At 44.0% G+C, this 24,762-nt stretch overlaps 1 protein-coding gene across 3 annotated transcripts in view; it reads left to right on the plus strand.

Moving 5' to 3' along the window:
• The window catches only part of IQGAP1 (IQ motif containing GTPase activating protein 1), a 59,883-nt gene extending 43,993 nt beyond the window's left edge, over nucleotides 1-15,890 (plus strand). For all 3 annotated transcript variants that reach the window (XM_032195126.1, XM_032195125.1, XM_032195127.1), the window contains exons 26-38: nucleotides 220-444; nucleotides 1,240-1,380; nucleotides 1,475-1,559; nucleotides 3,757-3,989; nucleotides 4,774-4,906; nucleotides 5,257-5,359; nucleotides 6,901-7,036; nucleotides 9,398-9,485; nucleotides 9,911-10,123; nucleotides 11,125-11,291; nucleotides 12,635-12,757; nucleotides 13,613-13,721; nucleotides 15,382-15,890. In XM_032195126.1, the coding sequence (XP_032051017.1) occupies nucleotides 220-444; nucleotides 1,240-1,380; nucleotides 1,475-1,559; nucleotides 3,757-3,989; nucleotides 4,774-4,906; nucleotides 5,257-5,359; nucleotides 6,901-7,036; nucleotides 9,398-9,485; nucleotides 9,911-10,123; nucleotides 11,125-11,291; nucleotides 12,635-12,757; nucleotides 13,613-13,721; nucleotides 15,382-15,495 (1,870 nt within the window). In that variant the 3' untranslated portion in view covers nucleotides 15,496-15,890. The remainder of the gene's footprint in view (nucleotides 1-219; nucleotides 445-1,239; nucleotides 1,381-1,474; nucleotides 1,560-3,756; nucleotides 3,990-4,773; nucleotides 4,907-5,256; nucleotides 5,360-6,900; nucleotides 7,037-9,397; nucleotides 9,486-9,910; nucleotides 10,124-11,124; nucleotides 11,292-12,634; nucleotides 12,758-13,612; nucleotides 13,722-15,381) is intronic.
• The last annotated feature ends 8,872 nt before the right edge of the window (nucleotides 15,891-24,762 follow it).

The following is a 24,762-nucleotide window of genomic DNA, read 5'->3' on the forward strand; positions in this document are numbered from 1 at the left end:
ATGTTGGAATTCCCAGGTGGTGGTCATAAGGTTCCTCGCCTAGTCTGTCTTGAGAATTGTTGCAGTATTATTCTTACATAGTGTTGCAGTTTATTGATGTATTGAGATTTTAATACAAAACCATCATCATCTGTTTCCTGATGGTGGTGCTAAGAAGCATACCGAAAGCCAGTAGAATTACGCATACCTTGTACTTAATATTGATTCTTTCTTCTTCAGATCAAAAGTAGACCAAATACATGAAATTGTGACTGGGAATCCTACTGTTATTAAAATGGTGGTAAGTTTCAACCGTGGTGCCCGTGGTCAGAATGCACTAAGGCAGATCCTGGCACCAGTTGTGAAGGAAATCATCGATGACAAATCACTCAATATCAAAACTGATCCGGTGGATATTTACAAGTCTTGGGTTAACCAGATGGAATCTCAGACTGGTGAAGCCAGGTATGGGAACTGTTACTACTATGTTTTTCTAAGCGTTGTCCAGCTGCTGTGCATTGCTCTGTTAATCATTTCTGTTAATCATCCATGGCTTCACTGTGTGCATCTGTCCAGCTGATGCTGTCTTTTCAATCTCCTCAAGACGGCTTTCTTCTGAAAGTTGTAAAGATCACGTACTGGTGGTGCTGAGAGTATTGGAAGGGAATATCCTGAAGATGGAAGGAGAAATTTTTTTTTTGCCTGTTTTGAATCGATAATTAGCTATGAGATGCCTTTTAAGCTGGAAGAAATCATAGGAAGAAAAATTAATTGAGAATCAGTTCGATGTCAGTCTTTGTTCTTTCTTTTTTTTAACGTACTTTAAAAGAAAGGGGAAAAAAGCATACAAAGTAAAAGCCAACTCTCAACACACCACACTGCATGATTTTTTTTATCATCTTAGTGTTGAAATGTGCAGCTTGCTCTTTCACCAATTTATTTGCAACCTGAGACGCTACTTTGTCACAGAAGGCACTTTTTTTGGCCTAGTGTGCATGTTGGTATGCTGGACAACAAGGGACAGTTCTGAGTTAGCTGGGCTTTTTCTCACAATGGCTATTGCAAGGAGAGCAGAGGAAATGAAAACAAAAAATCCTTAGCTCTTCCAGTGCCTGGACTGTTAATTGAAGGTAATGCACAGCTCTTGACAGACAGTGAATGTAGGCTTGTTTCTGTGTCAAGTGAGAAATTCTGCGTAGCACTAACAGAAATAGGCTAATGTGAGGACTACTCACCTTCACATTTGACTTTTTCAAATAGCAAACTGCCATATGATGTTACACCTGAACAAGCTCTAAATCATGAAGAGGTAAGGACCCGCCTGGATGCCTCAATCAGAAATATGAGGACGGTGACAGACAAGTTCCTGTCTGCCATTGTTAGTTCAGTCGACAAAATCCCGTAAGTCTGCTGTACCATAGTTTTATCCTGTAGAAGTTATTGGTGGTAGCTTCATGCTTGCAGCAGTCTTAATTGCCTTTTCTTTCCTTTGAAGTTATGGAATGCGTTTCATTGCCAAGGTACTGAAAGATTCCCTGTATGAGAAGTTTCCTGATGCTGGTGAGGATGAACTTCTGAAGGTGAGGAGCTGAACATTTTGTGAATAATTGTCAGCCAAATTGGCTGTGGTAAATGCATCTTGTTCTTATCCTTTGTTGGGTGTATGTGTGGTGAGGAGCATATGCAAACCTATATACAGGTTATTTATTATTATGGATATAAAATGTTTTACATTGCCTTTGATTTTTAGCTTCACGTGTACGTCATCTGAGATGTAATATAATGTCAGAAGGAGGCATCCCACTGCTTCTGCTCTGCTTCTAGTATCTTGGGCATTGTGTCCTTTAGGTTTCTTGGGGTACTCTTGCTCCTGGAAAATAAATCTTGGTTTTGCTGGTATGATCAGAGCCAGCTGCTCTTTCCTTAAAGAGACAATGTCAAGTTAAAAGGTCTGCATGCAAATCTGTTATTCCTAGTTAACCTTATCTAAGATACTCTAGCGTATTTTAGCAGCAACATACAGTGTTGTTTTTCGTGATGTCTGGTCAATTTTGTATTTTGCATTTCAGTAGATATGGAGAACAAAAAAAAAAAATTCTAACAGTAGGCACTCCCAGATGAGTATAGCTTTGTGGCTTTCATTGAAATTTATTTGTTTTTATGGCTTTTTGTAATTTTGAAGGTCTTTATGCCTGTGAATGCTTTGCTTGTTGATAAAAAACAGCTTGGATCTTAAAATACTTGACAATGTCTCTTTAAGCTTCTCTGCCTCTGCTTCATTACAGAATAATTACCAATCTGAATGCTGTTTTCTTCTCTCTTCTAGTTCTGTGCTTTCCCATTCTGAGGCATCGATTCTTTCTGTGAAGGTGAATTAATTTTTTCCATCTGTAAATTTAGGTGGAAAACTGCGGTTTTTATTAATCTTTGTGGAAACAATGTAATGGTCCACATGAAAGTCAAAACTGCAGCTGTGTGCAATGACTGCTCGTAGATTTGTTAGGACCCAAAGCTAGCTATGTAGTACTGTTCCTCTCCCCCTGTAAGTTTAAATATTATTAATATGGTTTCTCTCACAGATGTATTTTCTTATGACCAGTAGTAAACAGTTTAACTGTTGTAATCCTGTGATGTCATCTGGGAGAGTACAGCAGGAGCTTGCATGAAACAGTTGTCAGAAACATGACTCTGAAAGCAGTTAATAATTTCCCGGGCTGCTTAGCAATGGCGAGGCTTTTTCTCTGTTTTCAGCTTTTTCTTCAGTCCTCTGATCTCTACTGTGCATTCAAGTCACATGTCAAGCAGGAGAAGCCAAGATTCTGTGACCTGGCCCTCTACAAATTTATGTGAACCACCAGAAAATACTAGAGCATGCGGTGTGAGAACTTTTGCTTTACATCAGCATGCTGGACTAATTCCTTTTCGTTGCTGTAATTACTTTAGGCAAAATACCAAATACAGGTTACAAGTATATGTAAGAGAGTATGAATAATGGGACATCTTTATTTTTGGTTCCATGAAGTTTATTTTTATTGCTGCTCACATTTAATGAGGTAAATGGGATTTTGAAATGCCCAAGGCCATTCATCTTCTATACTTCTGGGTTTCTTACCTCTGGATTAAATGATTTCTCGGTTACTCTCACTTAATTTTAAGTGGTAGTCTGTAGCTGAAAATGTTGCTGGCTTATACAAGCTATTCTGAAAGAGAAAAGGAATTTGTAGAAGGGGTGGAAAGTAGCTGCTATTTTCTCAGTTTAACTCCTTGGTTTACAATGCTTCTTCACTTTTTGATTTGCTGGAGATGGTCAGTTCTGCACGCATCTCTAAGAATTAGCTCTTGTTCCTTATGGGACAGCAGTACCAGGTTCCTCTATACTACGGTCGTTCTGACCTCTGTTAAACTGAATTGTTTAATTCTCATGACAGACGATCGTATGCTCATGAGTAGTTCATTGTAGTCTGTAATATTGTCTGCCTATATATGTTTTTATAGGCTAAAATATAAAATCTTCATGCATAGAAATATCTGCAGCTGTATTGTCCTGGAACTAATAGTTTTTGTGTTGACTGTCCCACTGCATCTTCATATATAAATGCTAGATTCTTTATAGCATATGCTTGTACACAGCAGCACAGTATACCATTTATCTTGGAAGGGACCTAATGCTTACAATAAAATAATTTGCCAAAACTCATTTGGAGAAGTTTCAGTAAAATTCACTGGGAGCCTATACCAATTTCTTGATGTGTTTCTTCTCTGCTCAACTTTTCCTAGATTGTTGGCAACTTACTCTATTATCGCTACATGAATCCAGCCATTGTTGCTCCAGATGCGTTTGACATCATTGATCTTTCAGCTGGAGGTCAGCTGACCACGGATCAACGCAGAAACCTTGGTTCCATTGCAAAGATGTTGCAGCATGCTGCATCCAATAAAATGTTCATGGGAGACAATGCACATCTAAGCATCATTAATGAGTATCTATCACAGTCGTACCAGAAGTTCAGGTAGAAGACTTTAGCCAATTTAAGTTGAGAAGGGTGGCGGGGATAATGTTGCAAATAAAAAGGGATGAAAATTAATATTAAATATGATAAATTCCATCCCTGTCAAATATGCAGTTTGTTGAAAATAAGAGATTACACCTCAGACTTCCATAAGCATCAGTGATAGTGCCAGGTAAAATGTGGACCTGGAATTTATGAACAATACACAGTATATTAATGAGATTGCTACCTCAGGTGTGTTTTGACTTGCAAGTTTCTAGAATAAAGTTTTTTTTTGTGTGTGTTTATTGTGACACTGTGGCCATGAGCAACTAGAGTGGACATGCATTCTTTCCTGTATGAACCCTGCTTTCCTGTGAAAACTAAATGGTGCTTAGGAATAAAGCAGGCTGGCAATTAGCCGTTCATGTAGTAGAAGAAGCTTTTCATTCAAGAATTGTCATCTTACACCTTTTATCTTTCGGAAGAAAGAAAACTAGAGATTGCTGGGAGTGAGGGGTGTAATTGCAGCAAAGACGGGATGTGTGAACAAGGTCACAAGAACCATAGCCCTGTCCTGCTGATGCTGAAAAAAAAACAGTGCCCACATGGCCAATGACAATAGTTGAATTTTACTAGGTTACTTTTCATGTAATAAAGTAAAGCTGACCAACTGTAGGATGCTATACTGTACCATAGTTTAAAGAAGAGTGATTTGGGCTTATCAGGGAGAGTTGATGATCTTGATAGGTCTTGTGACTTGTTCTTCTTTTCTCCTCTTCCTTTTTTTTTTTTTTTTTTTAAGACGTTTTTTTCAGGCAGCCTGCGAGGTCCCTGAATTGCAGGATAAATTTAATATTGATGAGTATTCTGACTTGGTGACTCTTACTAAACCAGTTATTTATATTTCTATTGGTGAAATCATCAATACGCACACTGTAAGTATACATTAGCTGCAGTTGCTCCTTGTAAGTAGTCCTCACAAAAAAAAAAAAAGATTCTGGTTGAAACTTGAAGTAACCAAATACAAAAATGAAAGTTGTCATTTGATTGTAGTGTACAAGAGCTTGTAAGTTTATAGAATTCAGTAATTTGGTAATTTTTTTAAAATTATTTCAAAAGTATGTGAGTATGTGATAATGGCACAATTTTGAATGGTGATATTGCAGCTTTGGAGTTTAGCAAAGTAAGATCTTTTTCTAAAATACACCAGTGCAAAGTCATGTAACTCTTCTGTCTAGAAAAGGTTTTATGATTAACAACATAAATGTTTTTTCTGTTCATCTAGCTGCTTTTAGACCATCAAGATGCAATTGCTCCTGAGCACAATGATCCAATTCACGAGTTGCTGGATGATCTTGGAGAAGTTCCTACAATTGAGTCCTTAATAGGTGACCTATTTTATTTTACCTAAGAAATGTGTGATATTACCTCCTTGGATGATGTGAAGAAGTGCAGTGTTTCAAAAAAAAAAAAAAAAAAAAAAAAAAGTCACCATTGGTATCACTGGTTATCTGGAAGTATGTAATCTAAAAAAGAAGAAGCAGCAAATTTGTTCCAGTTTATTCCTCTGAGTGCAGAAGTTGTGACCCTGGGAAAAAAACAAACACAAACATCTCTCTTCTTTCTTTTTGTCCCCAATCCCGTCACCTTGCACCACTCCCATTTCTAGAAGATGGACAGAAACTTAGAAATGTTTTTTGTTCCCTTACATTGGAGCCATTTCTTTGTGTGTCCTAGCTTGTTTGCAAAGATTTATCATCTGTTACGGAGATCTTTATGTTCCTCTTCAGAGTTGATTAACAAATATATTAAACAACATGTGTCCCTATAGCAATCTTTGGCATAACTTTTTTTCCATCCTATTGAGTGTTTTCTATATGGTGTTGAGCGTTTGATACAGAATTTTCTTTTTTCTCTTTTTTTTGGGCTGGAGGGAAGAAGAAACTAACTTCACTGTTAAAATCTGTGGAAATTTTTTAAAATGCTACCTGAGCCACAGTTCAGTTCTTCATGGTATAACAAACTGAAAAGTTTCACAAGCCTCTCCTTTTTTTTTTTTTTTTTTTTTTTAATGTTGCAGCTCTTGGTTTTTATGGTGCAGCTTTTGGGAGCGTGAAATCTGTCTGCTGGGCTTTGGGGATGGATGGACACGGTTTTTCTGAGAGGATGCAAAAATAGTTAAAAAGTTGCTTGTTGAGGAAGTTTGGAACCTTCTAAAGGAGTAATTGCTAGCACGTTTTCTTCTGAGCACTCACAAAACAGAAGTATTATCAGAGAGAACCTAAACCTTGAGTTTAACTAGAATTTACCCTCCTTCACCGTTTCATTTCTCCTGTGTGTGTATGGTTGCTGTGGTTAATGTCTCAGTTTAATATTTCTACAGCCTTTTAAAAAGGGGGCATAAGGGGGAGCAAAAAAGCATCCTAACAGCTGTTCTGATGAAAATTCAGCTACAGTTGGAACAGGTAAAATTCATTGTGACAGGACAGCTTACTTTTGTTTATTAGGAGAGTACAAGCTTAGTTGCCAACAAAGGCTTTGCTTTTTGCTTGGAAAATTCATTCTAGTGAGGATGTGGTCAGAAAGACACACTGATATTTTAATTTATAAAGTATTTTGGCCGGCTACTCTTCTTGGTAGAGAGTAAGATGCTGAGATACAGTGTGTAATACATACACATCACCCTTAAGGCATATAAACTAGAGATTATGTGGTGCCTTTCCGGTGTGTGTAGTCTCTCAATTTGTGAAGAAAATGTCCGTTGATATATTGAAGATGTTTTCAAGTGCTAGTATTGCAACAACTTTTGACAGTAAAGGAAACAATGTAGTTTTTCTAAGGTCTGTTATGTCGGGGAAAAAATGTGAAGCCGTAGTAGTCATGAACATAAAGAATGATGTAGTATATAAAATCTTTTTTTGCTTGACAGGGGAAGGGTCTGGCAACGTTAATGACCCCAACAGGGAGATGCTAGCAAAGACAGAGGTTTCTCTCACGCTCACTAATAAATTTGATGTTCCTGGTGATGAAAACGCAGAGATGGATGCAAGGACAATTCTGCTGAAGTAAGTGAAAGATAAACTACCCAGTATGTTTCTCAAGAGAAGGGGAAGAGTAGAACCTGAATTTTCACAGCTAATCTGCATGTGAAAGTAGGAGAACTGAAGTTTAAATCAAGCAAATGTGGTACTGTTACTCAAAATGCATTGAACTTGTAGCCATGTTGTTTAAATGCTGTGGCTTTTAAACTTGTTCTTGCTAGTCCTTTGTCACTGTAGAATTTGTCACTCTTTAAAAGCGTATCTTGGATGATTTCAGAGGGGAAAACATTCCAAAACAGAAAATATTCCAGTTGTGAGCAAGTGTGATGATGACAGCAGTTGGATTTATTCATTGTAAATAACTCATAGCATTCATCACAATTTACTTTTACCTCTGAGGTTTATTGATGTAAAATTAAGATTGCCTATATAATGCCCTTTGTGTATTTTTTCAATAGAATACATGTGACATAAGGAAATGCTATGTGTAACTGAATGCCTAGCATATGTGATGCTGTACTGCTGAAATTGCTAGTTCTTATGGAATTTGCTGATTTATATAGCCTTTGAGTAGACTAAGTCTTTATCCTGTTAGCGAAGTGGAAGACAGTGATAGCGTCTATGTAGCTGAGCAAACTCATCTAGTGGGTGATGCCCCTGCCTATGACAGGGGGGTTGGAACTATATGATCTTTAATGTCCCTTCCAACCCGAGCCATTCTATGATTATGATATGAGTGATGCCGCTCACCTTTTTTGGTTTATGATGCTCTTTTGTACCCTCTGCATTCTCTGTCCCAGACTTGACTCTGATAGAGGAAGACTAATAACTTTTTGGGAAATGGAGGTGTTTGTAGACTGATCAAAGTAGAGCAATGAATAGACAGTGATTTCATTATTGCCAATTTTTTTTTATTTTATTTTTAAATTGGGAGGACTTAATATTGACTCTTTGCCAGTTTTAAGCAAATCCCTGTTGCTGGGATTTATAGAGCAACTACCTGGCATGCAGTTAGGCATTCACCACCTCTGATGCGTTCCTGCTCAGATTCTAGATAGCTTAACTGAGAATTTTGCAGATCTGCTTACACTTGGCCTAGATGGAGCAATGATCTCTTAGAAAAGAATTTTATCTCCAAAAAATAACGTTAAATTACCTGGGTTCCTGTGGTAGTTTTACTTAGGTGGGCAGTTGAGCTCCACCACCACCTCTCTCACTCTCCCTCTCCTCAAAGAGGAAGGGGGAGAAAATACAACACAGAGAACTCAAGGTTTGAGATGAGAAAGGTTTAATTAAAGTGGAAAGGGAACGGGGAGAAAAAGAAACGAAAGAAACAGTAAGTCCTCACAGAAGCACAGAGAGAAGGGAAAAAAATTATTCTCTACTTCCCATCGACGAGCGATGTTCGGCCATGTCCTGGGAAGCAGGGCCTCAAAACGCAAAGTGGTTGTTCAGGAGGAACAGCCCCCTCCCCCACAAGAGCCCCCCTTTTTATTGCTGAATGTGACATCAGGTGTTATGGAATATCCCTTTGGTTGGTTTAGGTCAGCTGCCCTGGCGATGTCCCCTCCCCATCACTTGCTCACCCCCAGCCTGCTGGCTCTTGGGGGCTTGGAAGGAGTCCTCATGCTGTGCCAGCACTATGCAGCAATAGACACAACACTGGAGTGATACCAGTGCTGTTTCAGCTACGAGTGCAGAGCACAGCACTGTGTGGGCTGCTGCAGGGAAATGTGACTCCACCTCAGACAGACCCAACACAGTTTCTTGAAAGATATGTCAGTATTTCCCTGTCCACCAGAAGGTGACATTGATTTCAGAAGTAAAGATTTATCACACATACGTGCCTGAAGTCATCTAAGATGTGAATGGTAAGGAAGGTGTTGATGCACTTCGCATTATGCCAGAAATAATTCTAGCCTGATTACAAATTACTGAAGGCACAATTTGGTACTGTCATTTGCCTCAGGGACAGAATTGTCTCAGGCTAGGCATTGGCTGTGGTTAAGTCACAGATCTCGATCTTTGATCCTGAGATCAAGGTATGACTGTTTGTTATTAAATTAGAGACGAGTACCCACTTTGGTTCAGTTAGCATACATGGGGGGAAAAAAAAAAAGTCCCACGGAGTACTTTTGCTACTTGTTACAAAGCACTGAGGTGCACTTTTGGAATCAGTTTCCAAACTTTTCACTGATATAACAATCTCAAAAAAAGTAAATCAATTACCGGAGTTCTGGTCCGGTCTAATTTACATCTGGCTAAGTGCATCCAGTGATGATATGACTTCAATGTAAAAAAGTATAACTGTTGTTATTGCAGAGCAATATTGAAGGTCTTCGGGCCTAAACTTTTAATCTCCTGTTCTCCTCGGTTTCTCTGCAGCACAAAACGCTTAATTGTTGATGTAATCCGCTTCCAGCCAGGGGAGACGCTGACTGAAATCTTGGAAACTCCAGCTACATCAGAGCAAGTATGAAGAATTTGTTTCACCGCGTTCTTTTTAGACTGAGAAATTGTTTTTATCTAGATTAATGTGGGTATACTTGGTAGTCTGCATTATGTATTGTAGTGAAGTTGTCTCTGCTGATGTTGGAGCAGCATGTAACAATAACGAGGAAGGAATGTAATGGAAATAAATTGTACATGTCAATCTTAGTCCTCTGAGAGTTGCCAGAAAATAGGTATCTAGAAGACTTCCAAACAGTAGGTAGATTTCTACTGGTTCCTGTACGTGGAATGTGTTCATCAAACATGGATTCGTCAGAGTCAGTACCAGAATGACTGAGTAAAATTCTTATCATGTTATGTCAGAGTTGTCAGGTGACCTGATTCTAGGTCTTTGTCACCCTAAAAAAATGAATCTGCTAATGAGCTTCTAATTTCCTGTTTTTCTAGGAAGCAGAGCATCAAAGAGCTATGCAGAAACGGGCCATTCGTGATGCCAGAACTCCTGATAAGATGAAAAAATCCATGTCTGTAAGGGAGGACAGCAACTTAAATCTTCAGGGAAAAAAAGAGAAAATCAAGACAGGCCTGAAGAAGCTGACAGAACTGGGGATAGTGAATGCTAAAAATAAATACCAGGAACTAATCAATGACATTGCAAAGGTATGCCAGTTGGTGGTTTCCTAGTCAGAGTTGATTTTTTTTTTCCACAGTTTGCAGTGTTGGGAAACTGGCATGGAGTTTTCAGGAGGTGTAAGTTTTGCAGTAGGTAGACATACAAAGCATACCCTTTGCTGCAGTGTTTCCACCTCTTCACATTTCAAAATTCCTTTATTTTTATGAGAATTTTACGTTTTCTCAAATGACTGTGTTACCAGAATCTGAGATACCTTAAGAAAGTGTTACAGTGCCTCTACAAACTTTATCATGCGTGGAAGTTTTTGCCCATAACCTAAAGAAACCCTAAGTATTGTTTTTGTTTGTTTTGTTTTGTTTTTAATATATCCATTCAAGAATACCTAAAATGCTGATGTGGGAAGTTAACAAAACGACTTGTGGAAGAGAGATAATGCTGTTGTATGTTGCTATGTTGATAATGCATTTTATTATATCATACGTTTGACAAAATATTGTGTAGGAAAGATTATGTGTGTAAAGTGAATGAATTGTCACACGTAGAGACCAGATTAAGTATCAGAAATGAAAACAGAAGTTGACTTGAACATGTGATGTTTTTTATTCAGCTGCTCATGTAACTTGCTTAAAAATAACTGACTGACAAAGAAAGATGAGGAAGTCTATACACTGTTATGGTTATAGTTTTTGCTTTGTAAGGTACCCTTCTTACCTGGTGGAGGCAAAAATTGCTGCCTTCCTTAGATTGCATACTATAACACTATTAACATACACTATGACAGCATTGAAATTTGAGAGAGCAACAAAAGGTTAGAATGAACTGCTGTGTAGAGTTGATTAGTTCAACACGGAGAAGCAATGACACTTAAACTGAGACAAGTGTGTCTGAGGAATCTTACTACAACTTGTATTCTGAAGGAAGGCTAAATAAGATCAGTGCATCTCAGTATGTCTCAGTGCTCTGGGCTCGAGCAGCCAGAGAGCTTCAATAACCAGTAGGTCTCTGCATATCTTGCTCTGTGCTGTAGGATATCCGAAATCAGCGTAGATACCGTCAGAGAAGAAAGGCAGAGTTGGTAAAGCTGCAGCAGACATACAGTGCCTTGAATTCCAAAGCTACCTTTTATGGGGAACAAGTGGATTATTACAAAAGCTACATAAAAACCTGCCTGGATAACCTGGCTAGCAAGGGCAAGTAAGTATCTCAGAACTATGCTTGTGACCCTAGAAATGCTCCTTACAGAAAGAACATGTAGGTCCTTGCTAAAAAAGAATTGTAATGTCATCTGCACAAAGCTCATTGGCTAGGCTCTTCACTGCAAAGGTGGGTTCCAGGGAAGGGTCTCAGCAGTGGTGGGGAGTACAGGGAGAGTGGTGGTGTCCCAAATGGGGTCAAAAAGACATATTTGAAAGAATTTTGTCCCTTTGAGTGAGGGAAGTGTAGAGAGGCCAGAGAGAATGGGGGTGGTTTGCCCAGATAATGCATATGCTGCTTAGTCAGTCTGTCCTATCGTCCTTTCTTGGAGCAGAGAATGAAAACAGCATAGTTACTTACAATGACAGCACTGATCATGAGTTGTCCTCTTTTTGTCCCAGAGGGAGTGGTGCAAGACAATTCAATTTTCCTGAAAAAAAAAAAAGTCTGCTTTCCCAGTTTCTTTTCTTTATGTTGACAAGGATTGGCATCGTCCTTACTAGGCTAAGAACATTTTTTAAAATTACTGGGTTTGTTTGCCTTCTCCCATTTTTCCTCTGAATATGCTGCAGAAGTAACTTCCCGTTTTGAGGAAACTTCAGATACGGGTTTGGACGACTGTGGTTTGTTGTTGGAAAGGGTGTGAAGCACGGATTTGTGAAAAAGGGAAATATATTAGCCCTTTAGTCTGAAATTGCTGGCATTAGACACCCTTGTTTAAAATAGAATGTGAAATGAAAGGTAGGCCAGGTCTTTCTGTTTTCTCAGACACACAGAAAATTTTAACTCCAGTGCAGTGACAAAGGACAGGCAGCAGGGTAATGAGTAGTCTCATGGGTCAAGATGGGCAACTTTAATGGCTCGTCCATTGAACGTGTGGTCAGTACACTGAGATTGAACAGGAGGTGAGATGAAAAACAGCCTAAATCTATCAGGGCCACAGGTCATACTTAAATATATGTAGCATGTGTAATCTTGGATCCTATCATTAATTGCACTTTTTTTTTTTGTTTCTGTGTGTGTCAAAGTAACTTACCGGTCCATTTTCAGAGTACCAGTTAACCATAAGAACATTCTCTTTTGCCTAATGATAAATAATACTTGTTTCTATGAAGTGTTGTATTTTCTGCTCCTGTAGCGTAAGTTATTGGTAAATTGTCAGAAGATCTGATTAGAGCTACAAATGCTTTGCAGATAAACTTACTAGTAGGAATATATCATCTATCAGCCACGTTAATCACAGTTGATCAGCTATACTGGTTTTAGCTACTCACCCAAATAGGATTAAATGTTTGCTGTCTGACTTCTCTTTATTTGTTTGACTGAACATCAATTTTTTCCAGGGTCTCGAAGAAGCCTAGGGAGATGAAAGGCAAAAGTAGTAAAAAGATTTCACTAAAATATACAGCAGCTCGACTTCACGAGAAGGGAGTGCTTTTAGAGATTGAGGACCTGCAAGTTAACCAGTGAGTGTTGTTTTATGACTTAGAAGAGCTAAATAGCTTACCCATTTCCCTCTTTTTCTGGGATTGTTGCATTCTCTTATAACTTGTCTTGGTGCTCGCAGTTGATGAATGGAATTCTTTTTGGAGCTACAAGGAGTCTTTCCACTCTGTTCATCCTGAGATTTGTCTGAGTTGGTGACAGGCCGCCTAGTGGTTAGCATTGTTGGCAGACTTAGCTATTAAAGGTGAAGACATTGCCAGACTACACAGACAAAACACAGGGCCAAGAAACCTTGTATTGATTGGTCACTTAGGAGTTCTCTTATTTCTGGTTAAACAGGAGCAGATCGCTGGTAGAGAAGTTTAACAGGATTTAAAGATGATACCATCTTCCCCCCTGCAGCCCCACACTCCCATTCACGGAAGGGTACCTCCTTAGGTGAATTGCTACTATGGTTAATAACTCTCACTGCTGAAAAAACAGCTTAATGCAAGCCTGAGTTTGTTCAGATGCATTTAGCTAGCCTTGAGAAATTGGTCTGTTTTTTGCAGGTTATAGACAAGTGGCCTGTTACTAATTTTTTTTTCGACCCTGAATTGAATGATTTTGTACTCTGCACTAAATGGGGTGTGGATGTGCGTGTGCTGAAGTAGGTTGTGCTTGCATGAAGATGTGATCTCCCAGACATAAAACTGTTAGGCTTCTATTTGTTGTTGGCTTTTTTTGGTCTTGTTGGCTTTTATGGCCTCATTCCGAATGGAGATAGAATTAGAAGTTACGAATAGAATTCTTAAAAAATTATCTTTGAATAATTATGTCATTAGGAACTGCATGTTCAGTAATGAACTGTGATTTTTAATTTCTCAAATATACAGGTTTAAAAATGTGATATTCGAAATCAGTCCAACAGAAGAAGTAGGAGATTTTGAGGTAAAAGCAAAATTCATGGGGGTACAGATGGAAACCTTTATGTTACATTATCAGGTAAGAACTATCCTGTTTAATGATGACATACTTTCTGCCTGAACAGTGTGAAAAGCTGTCTCAAAAACAGATGATCAAGTGAAACAGATGCAATGCAAATGGAGTATTCAGACTAATTTGTTTCTTTACTAATGAAAGCTTGATCTTGATCTGTATTGCTAGTTATGCTTATATATGTGCACATATATGTACATGCATGAGCACTTTCAACAGCCTTCTGCTGTAGCAGAAAGATCAGGAGCCTGTGTCAGCAGTCAGCTAGGCTTGGATGTGTTGACATCAGCTACTTGTAACTTACGGGTAGTCTTTCTGCCACCTTGCAACTGGCTAATTTAGCTAGAGAATCCTCAACCTTTATTTACGCAAAGCTACCGAACAGGAATGCAGACTGAACTTGTGCTGCATGGTTTCCATTCTTCTTCCCGCACTGGTATTGTTATGTCTGTCATCTCCGTCTACATCTGTGTGTCTGCCAAAACCTGGTCCCCAGGAATCGTTAGGTATGTTAATCGTGGATGTCTCAGGGATCTTGAAACAGATTATACTGTGTAGGGAGCTCCTACGCACAGATAAATCTGTGTCACACTCAGTAATCAGCTGCTGGAAGGGACAGCTGTCTTGCATATCCCATATGTGTGCTCTGAGAACACCTGTAGCTCATTCCAATTCTAATCCATTGAAGCTGGTCAAAAACTCTTGTTCATGTGGCTACCTCAGGTTGCTCAGTCCTCAAGCACGTGTTGCTGTACTGATGTGTCTTTGTAGAACTGCTGTTCAGAAACAGCAGATGTTCTGAGAGGGGAGTAATGAGGAAGCTGCCATTGCTTTTCCAAACACAGCATTAGCAATGGCTTTGCTTGCGTTGCCAAGATTTTATAGAAAGTAGCAGAAATAGTTTTCTGATATTTACTCCAGCATCACCCAGACTCTACAGCTGCAGGAGGCAAGTTCATATTTCAGAAAACACACAACGTTTCTTCGTGGTAGCACAACCTGAACACCTTCTCCAGTATGTGGTGGTCAAGAGTGAGAGCTGCTGAAAGAAATTCATTGCTGAGATGAATCGGTGCAGGTAGTCTTAATGCTTTGTCAGGTGCGTCACAGACAAGAGGAAAGTGCAGCTAGAAATACTGCATAAATACTGGAGAGCTGGAATCAGCATCATGTATTTATTACTAATGGAGGTGCTGTTTATTTCTCTGACTTAAACTGCTGTTTTAAACTGCCTCACAGAGGTCTATGGCAGATAGGCATTTTAGAAAGCCATACTGTGGAATGCTTTAATGTTTCATGGGTACGTGATAACATTAGGCATATGGAAGTGAGACCCTTTTTGAAAATTAAACTTTGTGGCTGTTACGCGAGTGAAAAGCCTGACGATGTCCAGATCTGAAATACAGCTTTCTTGGAATTGCTTTCTAATTCTGCCCTTTTGTAATTTTTATTTTCTGTAAGCACAGATGAAAGATCTGAAAAGTCTTAGCGCATGCAAAATAGCAAAATATGTTGCTCGATGATTTGGTCTTTAGCTTGCTTGTTTTTCTAGCTTATGCCGTGTGCTTTGTGATGGGTATTCCTCAAAAGCTTACTGTTTCACAGGGTCTTGTATAGTCATAAGCTGTTGAGGATTACTCACTCATAAGTGTATTCTCTTTGACAGGATCTTTTGCAGCTGCAGTATGAAGGCGTTGCAGTCATGAAGTTGTTTGACAGAGCAAAAGTAAATGTCAACCTTCTGATCTTTCTTCTGAACAAGAAATTTTATGGAAAGTAACTGACCTCTGCTGGCAAGTCTGTGAAAGGGGAGATAAATAGAAACCTGCATATATGACTTGTAATGATTTAGCTATGCATCAGTATATGCCCATACCTTGCTAAAATATATCAAATGTATTATGACAAAGGACTAAGAACCTCTTGTGAATTGACAGTGCTGACCGAGTCTGTAGTGCGTTGCTTCTTGTACCTTTATGACCTTTATGTTCTACTTGGAAGGTCCCCTGAGAATGTATTTTTATATGGCACTGGGGATTAAACTATTATTAGGATAAACTTAGGGCTGCTTTATTTGCCTAATCATGTTCTTTATAAGTCTCGTATTCTGGTTATGTGTACAAAGAGAAAGATTGGCACTATAGAGCAATTGATTTATTGATTTGCCTCATGAAGGAAAAAATTTAGAGATTTTATTCAGACTCCAGTTACTCTCTAACAGCAATGACTGCAATGAAAAAATTGTTGAAGTCCAGGTAATCCATTTGTTTGTGAGCTTGTGGCAGTGATGACAGCAAGCCAGTTGCTGAGAATGCATAGGGTCTGGAGAATTATTAAGTGTCATATGGTTGCTGAACTACTCACGATTATGTGTTATAGACACATAGAACAGCTTCAGTGTCTTATTTTTCTTCATTTGTTTCTCTTAATGACACTATATAATAATTTACAGATGGCCCATTACATAGAAGGACTGTGGAGGACATTTATTACTGCATAAGGATGAAAAGAAGCCTTTTGGGAGGGGAAACTGAAAAAATCTTAAGATGTTAGTTTTTAGTGCTGCTTGCAAAGCATTTAAAATGTATTTTTTTTTTTCCAGTTTAGAGCAATGTTCCATATATCTTTATCTGATTCAATAAATGTTAAGCTCTACCTGCAGACTTGTCAAAAAGTTCCCTTGGGGGAAGACAACTATCTTAAATAGGTCAGTCTTTAAAAAGTTAATTTTTTTCTAGCTCTATCGAAGTCCCCATTTGTTTTACTATTTAGTGGATTTTTCACCACAGCAGTGGTGGTGCTGCCTGTTCTGCTAGATTCAATAAAAATACAGAGACTCTTAAATAAATAAATCCAATCATGAACTAATTGTTTGTTCTGCCCCTTCTTCCACCCCTGTTTTCTTCTTAGTATTTCAATTTTTTTAGAAGGGACATAACACTTAATTGCAAATTTCAAGTTACTCAATTGTCACTTTCACTGTTCTTTCAGATTACTGAGTTAAGTTGAACTGCCTTATCTCTGACCTATGTAAGCACTAGTTCATTGGCTTAGATCTTTGCTTATAAAAGCCACTCGCAATATTTGCGATGGTTACATTCCTGAGGATAATTTTTCTGTAATTCTTTAATAAGCAATTACGTCTTTCAACCTGCTAACATCTAGACTGTATTAAATACTATATTTTAATGCTGATGCATGTGGGGTCCAACCCAATAACAACAACAACAAAAACATCCTTACATATCAAACTGAAGGTAGATCTTTACAGTGCAGATCATCTGAAAGAGGGAGACTTCAGAACTGGATTTCCACTGCTATCGGAAGAAGAGATGTATAATGGGATAAAGGTCTTGACTTGTTTCTTTAATTTTTTCTTTAGCTGCTTCTGAATTTGCTGTATCATAGAAGGACTTAAAAATTGCATTCCTTTGATCTGGGGATGGTGAGAATAATGGTGGAACATTATTAAATATTACTAAGAAAATGCAGCTGTATTCTGCAAGCTCTTGAAGCACAGAGATTGATTCCTCCATTTTTTTCTAAATAAAACACTTTAAATATATTTTTTTTAAACTACAGGTGTGGTCAGATTGGGGAACAAGGTAATGAGGTATTAGCAGTTACCTTATTCTAATCAAGGAAAACATCCTTAACAGGTGACTTATAATACTTACCTCTTGCCTTGAATTGGCAAAAATTGGAAAAAAAAAAAAAATGGTTGCTTGAAAATAAGTTTAAAAAAATGGAAGGAGTCTACTCATTTTTGCTAACACTATCAAACTAGAGAAAAAACTATTAAAAGATTCAGTCACAGCACTGAGTTATATGTATTTTATAATTTATTGGTGGCTTAGCTTTGCTTTACACCCTTGTATTTATGATGAAAGTAGCTACATGTATAAGGCAAGTCTGTCTGTTGTTCTTTGCTAGTAAAGCGCCTTTGTAACTCACATCTAAGTAAAAAGTCATTTGTCCCCATGGCTGTTGTATGCAATCTTGATCAGAGGAGGCAGCCCCCTAGCATGAGAGCTGGGCCCTGGGAGCAGCACGCCAGCAGCAGGCAGGCCTCACTCAGGGAGAGCACAGTTAAACATTGTTGGGTGGCACCACTCACCCTGTGGCACAGGTGTGAGACAGTGGCAGAGCAGTGCAGGAAGGGCTGCAATCGCCACGGACCTTAACAGGGACTGGTTCTGGCAGGGCTCCAGACCTGTGCGTGGGAGCCCGGGGCTGTGCTCCTTCCTCACTCTGAGGCTACTTCTATTTTCCAAGGAATGTTGCTATTTTTTTTTACTCAGGAGGAGAAGATGAGGGGGAGGCTGAGAGCCAGGCCAGGCCCTAGCACTGCTCTTGGTGATGCCGGAGGTGGCACCTGTGAAAGTGGGAAGTTGGGCAGGAGGCAAGGGGGAGGTGGTAGGGAAGCTGAGAGGGAGGTCCACGACGTTTAACACAAGATTAGAGGACAGAGTGTGTGGTGTCCTGCAGTCTGTTAGACAGTGTACTCTTCGGGCTGTGGGCTGCAGGTAAGAAAAAAAAAAAAAAAGCGTTTCAGATTGCCCCAGCTCCCAGTCGCGAGAAGCACACTGAACAAGGCAGATAACGTGCTCCCTGACGGCCGAGGGTGCAAATTTCTGCTTTAATTGTTCGTCCTTTGTCGGGAAAAACGTGCAAAGCCGTGCCTGCCGCTCTAGCGCGGCCACCTTCTGGCGGACAGTGGGTACTGCAGGTTTAAGGGCGCCGCGCATGCGCGGTGGCGCCCGCGGGCGCCCTCTGCCGCCATTTGCTCGTGGGAAAGGGGTACTGCAGGCGACCGGGAGCCGCGGAGGCGCCCGCGAGCGCCCTCTGCCGCCACCTGCTGGTGGAAAACGAGTACTGCAGGCAGCCGGGAGCCGCGGAGGCGCCCGCGAGCGCCCTCTGCCGCCACCTGCTGGTGGGAATCGGGTACTGCAGGCGGACGGAGGGCGCGCATGCGCGGTGGCGTCCGCGGGCGCCCTCTGCCGCCACCTGCTGGTGGAAAACGAGTACTGCAGGAGGCCGGGAGCCGCGGAGGCGCCCGCGAGCGCCCTCTGCCGCCACCTGCTGGTGGGAATCGGGTACTGCAGGCGGACGGAGGGCGCGCATGCGCGGTGAAGCCCGCGGGCATCCTCTGCCGCCACCTGCTGATGGGAAAGGGGTACTGCAGTCGGCCGGGGGGCGCGCATGCGCGGAGACGCCCGCGGGCGCCCTCTGCCGCCACCTGCTGGTGGAAATCGAGTACTGCATGCTGCCGTGGGGCGCGCATGCGCGGTGAAGCCCGCGGGCGCCCTCTGCCGCCACCTGCTGCTGGGAAAAGGGTACTGCAGGCGGCCGGGGGGGGGCGCATGCGCGGAGACGCCCGCGGGCGCCCTCTGCCGCCACCTGCTGATGGGAAAGGGGTACTGCAGTCGGCCGGGGGGCGCGCATGCGCGGTGAAGCCCGCGGGCGCCCTCTGCCGCCACCTGCTGCTGGGAAAAGGGTACTGCAGGCGGCCGGGGGGCGCGCATGCGCGGAGACGCCCGCGGGCGCCCTCTGCCGCCACCTGCTGATGGGAAAGGGGTACTGCAGGCGGCCGGGGGGCGCGCATGCGCGGTGAAGCCCGCGGGCGCCCTCTGCCGCCACCTGCTGATGGGAAAGGGGTACTGCAGGCGGCCGCGGGGCGCGCATGCGCGGAGACGCCTGCGGGCGCCCTCTGCTGCCACCTGCTGGTGGAAAGCGAGTACTGCAGGCTGCCGGGGGGCGCGCATGCGCGGAGGCGCCCGCGGGCGCCCTCTGCCGCCACTTGCTGGTGGCAATCGAGTACTGCAGGCGCCCGGGGGGCGCGCATGCGCAGTGAAGCCCGCGGGCGCCCTCTGCCGCCACCTGCTGCTGGGAAAAGGGTACTGCAGGCGGCCGGGGGGCGCGCATGCGCGGAGACGCCCGCGGGCGCCCTCTGCCGCCACCTGCTGATGGGAAAGGGGTACTGCAGGCGGCCGGGGGGCGCGCATGCGCGGTGAAGCCCGCGGGCGCCCTCTGCCGCCACCTGCTGATGGGAAAGGGGTACTGCAGGCGGCCGCGGGGCGCGCATGCGCGGAGACGCCCGCGGGCGCCCTCTGCTGCCACCTGCTGGTGGAAAGCGAGTACTGCAGGCTGCCGGGGGGCGCGCATGCGCGGCGGCGCCCGCGGGCGCCCTCTGCCGCCACCTGCTGGTGGAAATCGAGTACTGCAGGCGGCCGGGGGGCGCGCATGCGCGGTGAAGCCCGCGGGCGCCCTCTGCCGCCACCTGCTGATGGGAAAGGGGTACTGCAGGCGGCCGCGGGGCGCGCATGCGCGGAGACGCCCGCGGGCGCCCTCTGCCGCCACCTGCTGGTGGAAAGCGAGTACTGCAGACGCCCGGGGGGCGCGCATGCGCGGTGGGGCCCGCGGGCGCCCTCTGCCGCCACCTGCTGATGGGAAAGGGGTACTGCAGGCAGCCGGGGGGCGCGCATGCGCGGAGTCGCCCGCGGGGGCCCTCTGCCGCCACCTGCTGGTGGAAAGCGAGTACTGCAGGCGGCCAGGGGGCGCGCATGCGCAGAGACGCCCGCGGGCGCCCTCTGCCGCCACCTGCTGGTGGAAAGCGAGTACTGCATGCTGCCGGGGGGCGCGCATGCGCGGAGACGCCCGCGGGCGCCCTCTGCCGCCTCCTTTTGGTGGAAAACGAGTACTGCAGGCGGCCGTGGGGCCGTGCATGCGCGTTGCTTATTACGTCGTTGGTTTTTTTGCTGTGTAATTTCCTACGCTCCTAGATTTTTCTTCATATGTAAATCACACAGAATCACAGATCTTCTAGGTTGGAAGAGACCTCAAGATCATTGAGTCCAACCTCTGATCTAACACTAAAGTTTGAGCTAATTCCCGTGGAAAATATTTCATTTACTTTCTTGGTTGTATTGTCCTTTCTATGTTCAAAGCTGAGGCATAAATACGTTAAATTTTGCTTCTAGAAACACCCCAGTTTTCTTGTCTGCACTCTGCATGCTGTAAACTAGGAATAGGCACAAAAAAACCCAAACAAATTAATTAATAAAAGAACACAGCTGCTGCTGCTCCTGCTCTCTTTCTTGTGGTTTGCCCCTTCCCCTTTCCCAGGTGATTGGGTTTGGGTGCTGGGCGGGGCCAAATGGTATAGGAGCCCCAGGCACGGCATCAGAGAGCTCCTTCTGCCCGGGCTGCTCTTTGGGTTCAGTGCTTTGTTGATGCTTCTGTTAGCTACATGCAGGGTTCTTTTGGTGGGTCAGGGTCTGGTACGATCTTTTAGAGGAAACCGATCTAGTAGTATGTGCATTTATTGCTTGAAGCTCTTTGGAGGTGATTAATTGTTATAGCACATTTATGGATAGGATGTCAATGTTATTTTGTGCGTTTGCTTTGTTGTTCTAGGTCCCTCGTGATTTTTGCAGGGTTACAGGGCAGATGCCACCAGATCTACCCCTTTTGTTGTTTTTGTTTTGTTTGATTTTTTTTTTCTTGTTTTTTCTTTTTCTTTTTTGGAAAGGGGTTTGGGATTTGAGCGTCCTATTTTTTTGGGTTTGGGATTTGAGCATCTCAATTTTGCGGGTTTGGGATTTGAGCGTCTTAATTTATTGGGTTGGGGGTTTTAGGCATAGGACTTCAGGGGTTTAGTGTGGTAAATAGTTTGGGTTAGGTCTGTAGGGGTTTCGAGGATGTTTAGGGATAGGGCTTGAGGCTTTTTTGTGTAAGGGCGGGAAGGGCTAGGGTTACAGTGAGTGCTGTTAAATGTAGTTCTCAAAAACTCGGCCTCTGATTGGCCGTGCTGGCTGTCCAGGGAGTTCTGGTAGGTGTAGTTTTCCGGCACCAGGCTTCCGGTAGGCCGTGTTGACTGCCCGGAGCATGCCGGGAGATGTAGTTCTGGGACTCCGAACTTCCGGGAGGCCATGTTGGGTGCCCAGAGCATGCCGGGAAATGTAGTTCTGGGACTCCGGACCTCCGGGAGGCCATGTTGAGCGCCCAGAGCATGCCTGGAAATGAAGTTCTCGGGAACTAGGGTTGGGGTTAGGGACTAGGGCTGGGGCTAGGGTTAGAGTTTAGGGTGCGGGTTGGGGTTAGGGTTAGGGCTAGTGAATGCTGGTTCTCTGTGTTTGCAGATGACGGTGAGCGTGTTTAAACTAATTCCAGTTGAAGAAGTTTCAGTTACTTGCTTGGTGCCGTTATCAGTTCAACATTAAAAGCTGCAGCAAAAGCAAAAGGGGATTTTTGCTTCTAGAAACACCACAGGTCTCTTGTCTGCTCTCTGAATGTTTTTGAGATAAAACAGATTTTAAAAAACAAAGGAAAAAAACAAAACAAAACACAGCTGCTCCTTTTGCTCTCTTCCTACTTTCATGTGCTTTGCCCCTCCCCTTTCCCAGGTGATTGGGTTTGGGTGCTGGGCGGGGCTAAATGCTATATGAGCCCCAGGCACGGCATCAGAGAGCTCCTTCTGCCTGGGCTGCTCTTTGGGGGCAGTGCTTTGTTTTTCCTTCTGTCCGTTGCAGGGTTGTTTAGGCAGGCTGGAGTCTATGGATTTCTGGATTTTAAGTGCTTGGAATTCACTTAGGAGAGGGATGTTTAGTAGGGGCTGCTGGCTCAGTTTGGGGCGCGGTTGTCACTGCAGTTATTTTCCTACAGCCAATAGAGTAAAATTCCAGTTTGCCTTTTAGAGGTGCTATAAGTGGGTAAAGAGAACAGATGGAAGCATGTGCCACGTGGGATAGGCAAGTGGCTGAGGTACAGGAGGGGATGAGAGTATGTGATTTATTTCTGGGGATGAAATGGAATCAATTTTGTTGGTGTATAATCTGTTCTGCTCCTAGATTTTTCTTTCAATGTGAAAGTGCTGCCTGGGCTGCACTTTGGGGTAAGTGCTTTGGTTTTCCTTCAGTTGTTTGGAGGGTTCTTTAGGTGGGTCAGTCTATGGACTGATGCGTTTTCAAGTAGAAACCAGTACTCCTATCTTTTTGAGGTGGCAACTGGCAGGATCTGTCATTGTAAAGCAATCTAGTAGTAGGTGCCTGTATTGCATGCAGCTCTTCCTCAGGTGAGTAGTAGTTATAGCAGTGTTACGGATAGTATGGTGATGTTACTTTGTGTGTTTGCTTTGTGTTTCTGGGTCCCTTATGATTTTTGCAGAATTACGGGGTTTTCTGCGAGTCTTTGCCTTTATGTCAAATCTTATCAAAGTCACAACCTTGGTGGCAAAGTGATGGAGCATGGTTTAGGAGAAATGTATCATTGAAGCTCCCTGTGTGAGCGTGTATCTGAAAATGGCAGCAGTGGGCATGTAAGGGGTATTCTGTTTCAGGTTTAGGGACAGTTTATTGTATTTCTGGAGCTTTTGCCTGTGTGTTTGCTGTCTGTTGAGTCTTTAGACCTTGCAGCCTTCTAGTCTTGATGTCCTTGAATTGACATATTAGAAGTATGTTTATGAGGTGTTGCTAGGTAGTTGTATTTGGGAAACAGTTGAGCATGGTTCCTTGACCGCGTAAGTGCAGTACTGCCAAGAGACTGAGCAGGGTCACCTTCTTCATCACTGAAGAATAAGTCTGTTCGGGCCCATTTCGGCGCGGCGCCGCCCGGGCCCATTTCGGCGCGGCGCCGCCCGGGCCCATTTCGGCGCGGCGCCGCCCGGGCCCATTTCGGCGCGGCGCCGCCCGGGCCCATTTCGGCGCGGCGCCGCCCGGGCCCATTTCGGCGCGGCGCCGCCCGGGCCCATTTCGGCGCGGCGCCGCCCGGGCCCATTTCGGCGCGGCGCCGCCCGGGCCCATTTCGGCGCGGCGCCGCCCGGGCCCATTTCGGCGCGGCGCCGCCCGGGCCCATTTCGGCGCGGCGCCGCCCGGGCCCATTTCGGCGCGGCGCCGCCCGGGCCCATTTCGGCGCGGCGCCGCCCGGGCCCATTTCGGCGCGGCGCCGCCCGGGCCCATTTCGGCGCGGCGCCGCCCGGGCCCATTTCGGCGCGGCGCCGCCCGGGCCCATTTCGGCGCGGCGCCGCCCGGGCCCATTCCGGCGCGGCGCCGCCCGGGCCCATTCCGGCGCGGCGCCGCCCGGGCCCATTCCGGCGCGGCGCCGCCCGGGCCCATTCCGGCGCGGCGCCGCCCGGGCCCATTTCGGCGCGGCGCCGCCCGGGCCCATTTCGGCGCGGCGCCGCCCGGGCCCATTTCGGCGCGGCGCCGCCCGGGCCCATTTCGGCGCGGCGCCGCCCGGGCCCATTACTCAGGTGGAGCTACTGAGCAGGTGAGATAAAGGAGTTGGGAACAGAGTGGTATTGCAAAACTGTATGTTGCATTAGTTGTAGTCTGCTTTTGCAGGAGGTGGGTTTTAGGGCTTGCATGGTAATGAATGCTGGTTCTCTGCGTTTACAGATGGGGATGAGCCTGTTTAAAGTAATTCCAGTTCAAAAAGTTTCAGTTATTAGCTTGGTGATATTGTCAATTCAAAATTAAAACCTGCAGAAAAAGCGAACGGCGATTTTTGCTTCTAAAATCACTGCAAATATTTGGGCTGCTCTCGGCATGCTTTTGAGATAAAGTTGTTTTTAAAAAAGAAAGAAAAAGAAAAACAGCCACTTCTCTTGCTCTATTTCTACTTTCTTGTGCTTTGCCCCTCCCATTTCCCAGGTGATTTGGTTTAGGTGCTGGGCGGGGCCAAAAGGTATATGAGCCCCAGGCATGGCATCAGAGTGCTCATTCTGCCTGGGCTGCTCTTTGGGGTCAGTGCTTTGTTTTTCCTTCAGTCAGTTGCAGGGTTCTCTAGGCAGGCTGGAGTCTATGGATTTCTGGATTTCTAAGCGGTTGGAATTCTAGATCTCTAAGTGCTTGAAATAGAGGGATATTTAGTAGAGGCTGCTGGCTCACTTTTTTTTGGGATGGCCGCATATTCTCCTGTTTTTGACCTATATTTTAAACTCTACATGTTTAAAACCACTTGTTTTAGTCCCCTGGAGAGTTACACCAGCTTGATTACATGCTACATGTGGCTTGGCAGTGTAGATGCAGCATTACCAAGAGACTGAGCA

Source organism: Aythya fuligula, chromosome 11 (genome assembly GCF_009819795.1).
Source record: "Aythya fuligula isolate bAytFul2 chromosome 11, bAytFul2.pri, whole genome shotgun sequence".
Classification (NCBI taxonomy): domain Eukaryota; kingdom Metazoa; phylum Chordata; class Aves; order Anseriformes; family Anatidae; genus Aythya; species Aythya fuligula.